The following is a 6550-nucleotide window of genomic DNA, read 5'->3' as shown; positions in this document are numbered from 1 at the left end:
ATAATGTACAGAAATAAAATAAAAATGAAGAATATTAAATGGGTATATGCTGTTGAAAGGTTCATGTATTATTGTTGGTAACAAATCTAGACTGCATTCAACAAGACATTTTATTTAGTTTTTAATTTTTTTATTAGTTAAATAATTAATTTAATAATTCAGTAAATAAGTTTTTTTAATAATTTTTTTGGTAGTTTTTAACTTTTTTTTAAATATTACTTGAAATAATATTTTTTTAAATATTAATTTTTAACTTTTAGTATTGTATATTTTCTTTAACTTTTATTCTTAATATATTTATTCATTTTCCTTATTATCTTTTTAAATAAACTATAATTTTATTATTTTCTATCATTTTATAATTTTTCAGCTATTTCAATAACTAGTTTTACCAAATACTTTTATTTTTTCTAACTATCTTATAACTTTTTAACTATGAGTTAATTTTAATAATGATGGGAAACATAGAACTGCAGTGGTTGTGAGTGTGAAGTATTCAAGAGAAGTTTGCATTGGGTAAGGGCAATAATACTTGAAGGGAAAAACTAAATTTGGTCGAAATGATTTGAAAAGGGAAGAAATAGATAGAGAAGTAAATAAGGGGGATAAAAAAGTGTTCCACTGTTGTGTTTGGTTGATAAGAAAGAAAGAAATTGAATTGGTCTTAACATTTATACAAATAAAGTCTCTGGCTCACATGTGTTTTGTTGTGAAAAAATTATTCTTCTCAAAATCAACAACAATGATTCCCCATTTCCTGAGCAAGCAAGGAAACCTAGCCACAAAATAACTTAAGTCTCATTTCCCCATTTGTTTAGCAACAATCATTGAGACATATTCCTCCATTTCTTTACCAGTGAGCTGTCTCCCTCTCTCCACCAACAGATTCGTATTATAGTTTCAGACATAACCTTACTTTTCTTCCTTTTCTATTTCTCAATACTGTTCCGTGTTCACCAAACAACCTGAACCTTAGCACCACTTCATCAACAATAGTGAAGGGGTTTCAGAAATGGAACACATGCGTTGACTTCTGTCACTGACCCATTCTTTATATTTTTTTTGTTATCAATTAATTTAGGGGTATAATTATCTTTACCGACATTTTATATTTCTTTTCACTTATTTTATCTACTATTTCTAATAAAGAAAAGTTTTTTTAAAAAATTCCCCCTTATTTGTTTAGTACTTTTTTAAGAATAATTTTCTATTTTTTGAAATTTGTTTATTTTCTGAATATATTTGAAAATATTTCCCATTAAACACGTTTTTGTTTTTTAAAAGTTTATTATATGAACATTGAAATAAAGCACTTGAAGAAAACAGAAGAAGATAATAAGAAAACTCTTCCATCTGTTTCTGTTTATTGATTTTTAAAACACTTTTATGAAAATAATTTTTAAAACTTAATACTCCGTGTAGCATTAAATTTTTTTAGAAAATAATTTTTAAACAAAAAAAAGAGATAAGAGAATCAATTTAACAAAATTGGAAATATTAAAAAGAAGGACCCAGATTTTAATCTCTACTTTCTCTATTATTTTTAATATCTAAAGATAGGATAAAAGACGAGGAAACAACACAGTTAAATAAAACAGAGCAAAGACAGGGTTTCCGTCTTCATTTTGATTTGAGATAGTTCATTAATTAGCTTGTGAGATGAATGAATGAGAAGAGGCATCTCATTTTGTCTCTTTCCATCTCCAAGTTTTTGAGCTCCTTTGATTTTGGATATGCATCAATTTGCATTTCAATTTTTTCAAATGTTCAAATACTAGTTGTGTTTTTGAAAGAAAAAAAAAACTCATTTTGTGAAGTTCTTCTTTAATGATACAATTTTTTAAAATTGAAAACATTTAATTTTAAAAAAATCTTAAATATGCTTTTCATCTTAAAAATATTATATATATTTGTAATTTATTTTCTATTTTTAATCAATATATTTAACAAAATAGTAGTACATTTTTTAATTCTTCTATAGAAGTACTAAAATATCATAATTTTATAATTTATAAGAGTAAAAATAAATAAAAATTATTCTAGGAGTACTCAAAAATGATATTTTAAAGAAAGTAAAAAAAGGAAAACTTTTAAAATTGTACGTGCTTAAAGATAAATAAAAACATACAAATAATGATAAAATTCATTTGGCTAGAAAAAATAAAATAATTCCTGAAAACAAATTTTCAAAATTTTCTATATATTTTGATTTGGTCCTGAATTAAAATTCGAACCCTTACTTTGATGTAGGGAGCAAAGTGTGTAGTGTTGTTACGTTGAATGAGTTGTATTAAATGAATGTACCAGGTGGCAATATGATAGTCGGAGGTATTTGTCACTAATAATTGGTATTTATCAGTGCCATTAGGTTATGTTCACTTCATCTTATATTATGCGAGTACCAAAATCAAAACCTTACCTTACTCGCGTATTGCCATAAACGACGGTCGAATAAAGAAGCGAGTCAAGTGGTGTGTTGAGTTAAGCGTCCGTTAAACGACAGACAGCGACAGTAGTGCAGCAGACACGATAAAAATAAAAAAAGGTAACCAACTCCAAAAACCTTTTCATTCATTTATCTGTTTTTATTTCTATTTCTACTTTCTTTAGCTGCCAAACGAAACTTCCCTTGTTCCTGTTCCTGTGTTCTCCTTGCAGCTCCAAAATTCTATGTGGTGGTGGAGATGGTGATGATTACTGCTTGGATCACTGACCTTTTCGCTTGTATGGGGTGAGACCCTCCATTCCCAATATTGCTTTTTTTTTTTTTTTTTATTCTTAGATACATAAGTCTTTGCAATCAATTTGCTTGCTTTAATTGAATTCAATGAATGGCTTTCCGTTATGGGCAGTATGGTCTCTCTTGTGCAAGCAATACTCTGGGTAAATAGTGGTTGCTGTCAATTGACAATTAGGGGTTGATTGGCCTTCACCTTTCAATTGTTCACTGAAAGGGCTTCGAGGATTGGGATTTGGGATTAAAGTTGTCGTCTTGAGAACTAAAGTTAGGTGTTTAGTGTTCACTTCTCAAAGCAATGCAATTAGTGTAGTAATTTGACACTGGCCATGGTTGTTTTCATCCTTGTTGGTGTCTGCTGTAAGGCGTTCGCTCTGTCATGGGCCATGGCTATTTGATCGTGTGGTTTGCCTATAAAATTGTTTTATTTCTCCATTAATGGTTAAATGTGGTATGGAAGAAGAGAAAATTGTTTTCCTTATCGACGTTCTCAATATCAGACTGCACCATAAAGTTGATAAGGGAGCTTGAATGATTAGTGCATGACTGTTGACTGATATGTTAACAACTTAAAATAGAAGAGTGGATTTCTACCTACAGCACTCCTTAGTCCTTGTATATTTAATTCTCTTCTAGTACTAAGATGGTAAAGATGAAACATTGCAGCCTTGTATCACCAATCAGTATGTTTCACAACTTTCAACTGTTGTAGATGGAGCAAAGAAAGACATTGATGTCCATGCATTGCAATGCTGTTGTTACACAATCAACAATATTGTGCAAAACTTTCTCCCTGATTTAGAGTGTTTGGCTGTGCTGTGAAATCAATAAAAACTACTTTTTGTGTGGGGGAAAAAGCATTTTTAATTTTTTGAGGTGTTAGCCTATTGGACCAAGGTATTAATTTATTTTAAATAGACAAAAAAAGTGGGAAATTTGCTATTAAGGAGAAGCAAGAAATTGGTGCTTCTCCTAGGAAGCAATATAATATTTTTTAAAAGAATGTTATTTCTTTCTAATAATGCTTTTTATAGTAGTGCTTTCTAAGGAAATAAATCTGAAAAAAAAATCACAGTAAGGGCAACATGCACTTGTTGACTTTACATTAGCCTTTGTTTTTCTGTTATTTAACTTGTTTTATACAGAACAGTGGTTGTTTTGGATGCTGTGTGAAACCCACACCAATTATTGCCGTGGATGAGCCAGCAAAGGGACTAAGAATTCAGGGGCAGACAGTAAGAAAACCACACATATCAGATGGTTTCTGGAGTTCAAGCACTTGTGATCTGGATAACAGCAACATTCAATCTCAGAGAAGTATCTCGTCTGTCAGTACATCAAATCAAATTCTCTATCATAGCGGTGGAACTTCTACCCCAGGGGCCAATCCTGAATTTGTAAACCCAGGCAAGTTCTATATTGGTTTTTGCTATTCTTCCTATTAATTAATATTGGAATGTTCATCTATACTTTTAGCAAATCATAAGTTTGTTTGTTTGTTTTTTCTTTTTTGGGTAATATAACAATGCCCCCAAAGGGAGCTTGATAGGGAAGGGAAAGTTGACAAGTGGGGGATTAAACTCCATCCCATATGGCCCAATCATGTAACCAAGGTTTGCTCGACAAAGATGTTGGAACATGACATGATATTTTTCAGTTGGTTTTTCAGTTGGTTTGTCTTTGTTCATTATTTGGATTTGGATTGATATATTATTGTGATACCAATTTTTACTGTATACTGTTGTATATTATTTGTATGTTTACTTTCCTAATTTCGTTGCGTTTAAGGGGAGAATAAAGATAAGGTTCATTTCTATCATACATACTGTTGCTTATTGCAGGCCTTCTTCTCTGGAATGAGAGCAGGCTTCAGTGGGTTGGAAGTGGCAAATCTAGGAAGCATAGCCAACAAAAAAGAGAACCCAGACTAAAGTATGTCAACTGCATTTCATTTGGTCCAATTAACTAAATAAGTAAATAATCTTTAACCTGCTCTAAATACACATAGGGCCATGATCTTAGCTAAATTCTCTCCTTTCTTGCCTTTTCTTTTTTTGATACGGGGCGAGCAGCTGGAAGGAGTAATTTAATAACCATCACAAGTTTTTATTGCTTGGCTCTTTGTTAACTTCATTGGACAATCATTAAAATGCATTCTTATTCACTGCCAAACTGTAACCTTTACCTTTTGCTTGTATTGCCAATTTTTTTTGGGTCTATTTTTCTTTCTTGTTTGTGCAATTTAACAATAGTTGAAAGCACAAGGCATATTTTTAGATCTTGAAGCACACATTATCCAAAACACAATGTTTCATTGATATATTTTCTGTTTATTTTGATTGTTACAAGCTCAAGTCTCCATCATATTTGTTTTCCCGCTGTCTTAGTTTCTCCCTGTAGATGACTTATTAGTCATTATGTTTGTTGTAGTTGGAATGCAACTTATGAAAGTTTGCTTGGAACTAGACAACCTTTCCCCAAGCCCATACCTTTATCTGTAAGTGCTGTGTATATTTATGGTTCCTTGCTGGGATTTTTGAGGTGAGAATGCAAAAATTACAAATTGATAATTTGATTTTCAAAAAATAGGAAATGGTTGAATTCCTGGTGGATGTTTGGGAGCGTGAAGGGATGTATGGTTGAAACTTGATAGGTTAAAATGCTGAGTGCCTTCAAGTTTGTTTATACTTTCAATGATGTATTTGACTCCTGAAAGGTTTTCATGTATAGTTGTGCAGAGAAGATTAAAAGATCAAACACAAGTTTGTTCTCCCTTTGTAATTTCAAACACTAAAGGCAATCCTTTTGTTTTTGCCCTCCTGTAAATGACTGTATATCATTTTCAAACTATAATCTGAATTGCTGAATGCAGAAGTTGTTACTTTTTAAGGCTGTAACTATGCATTTATATGAGTCAGGTCCTTGTCTGGACTGTCACTTCCTCGGATCTCTCCATGATGTGGCTGGAGGTAGTTAGGCATCTATTCTTCCTATTGAATATGTTTTCAGTGCTAACTCTTTAGAGTTGCCCGTTCTTGATTCATTTTCCATTTACTCCTTACTGTAAATTTGTCTTTATACCATTTCATTTTCATACATAATTCTTTACTAGCACTAGTTAGGATGTTCATACATTACATGACTTTTTGGGGGAAATATCATAAATATAGAATACCTGTTTGGGAACTTCAAAACATACTTTTAGAATCCCAAACTTAGTATATATCTTGTTTGAATTTTAAAAAAAATTACTTTTGTAACCTATCTTTGGGACAAACCTGAGTTTGGATAAGAAACAACAAATGGTTGCTTTTAAAGTAAAAGTATTTTTTATTTGTATATTTACAATAGAAACATGAAATAAAACACTTTTGATATCCAAACAAATTTCATGTTATCAACATACTTAAATAAAAAAAATATTTAAGCATAAATCTCATTATAATAAATTTACTTTTTATCAAATTTGAGTTTACAATATACTTGTGATTCAAATTTATGTTTACAAACTTTAATTTAAACATGTACTAGGTTGAGTTCAAGTTTAAATAAATAACATTTCAACTTTTGGGTTTGATAGAAATAAAGAAGCATGTATCATGAACGCCTTTGCTTAAATTGGTTTATGATTAATAGATGAAATGAGTCAAAATATGAGACATGCAAGCGTAGAAATGAAAGTATTTGTACACAACAATAAAATAGTTTGTGATACAAATAATAATGTACAGTAGTGAGAGGAAAGGTAAATTCACACTTGGCCCAGTCACATTAATTATTTTATATTTCATATTGATTATTATGTAGATATAG

The 6550-nt window shown here is 30.6% G+C and overlaps 1 protein-coding gene across 2 annotated transcripts; it reads left to right on the top strand.

Moving 5' to 3' along the window:
* Positions 1 to 2385: 2385 nt before the first annotated feature.
* Positions 2386 to 5684, top strand: LOC114392189. Of its 2 annotated transcripts, XM_028353237.1 has the most exons (6): positions 2386 to 2545; positions 2659 to 2731; positions 3888 to 4144; positions 4579 to 4669; positions 5168 to 5234; positions 5327 to 5684. In XM_028353237.1, the coding sequence occupies exons 2-6, from the start codon at positions 2685 to 2687 to the stop codon at positions 5378 to 5380; spliced, it is 516 nt and encodes a 171-aa protein (XP_028209038.1). In that variant the 5' UTR covers positions 2386 to 2545; positions 2659 to 2684; the 3' UTR covers positions 5381 to 5684. The 2 variants fall into 2 exon arrangements, with proteins under 2 accessions (XP_028209038.1, XP_028209037.1); XM_028353236.1 differs by lacking the exon at positions 2386 to 2545 and having other exon boundaries at positions 2568 to 2731.
* Positions 5685 to 6550: the final 866 nt, after the last annotated feature.

The sequence above is a fragment of the Glycine soja genome, chromosome 17 (genome assembly GCF_004193775.1).
Source record: "Glycine soja cultivar W05 chromosome 17, ASM419377v2, whole genome shotgun sequence".
Classification (NCBI taxonomy): Eukaryota; Viridiplantae; Streptophyta; class Magnoliopsida; order Fabales; family Fabaceae; genus Glycine; species Glycine soja.
The sequence above is the reverse complement of the archived record's forward strand: the minus strand, read 5'-3'. Positions and strand labels throughout refer to the sequence as shown.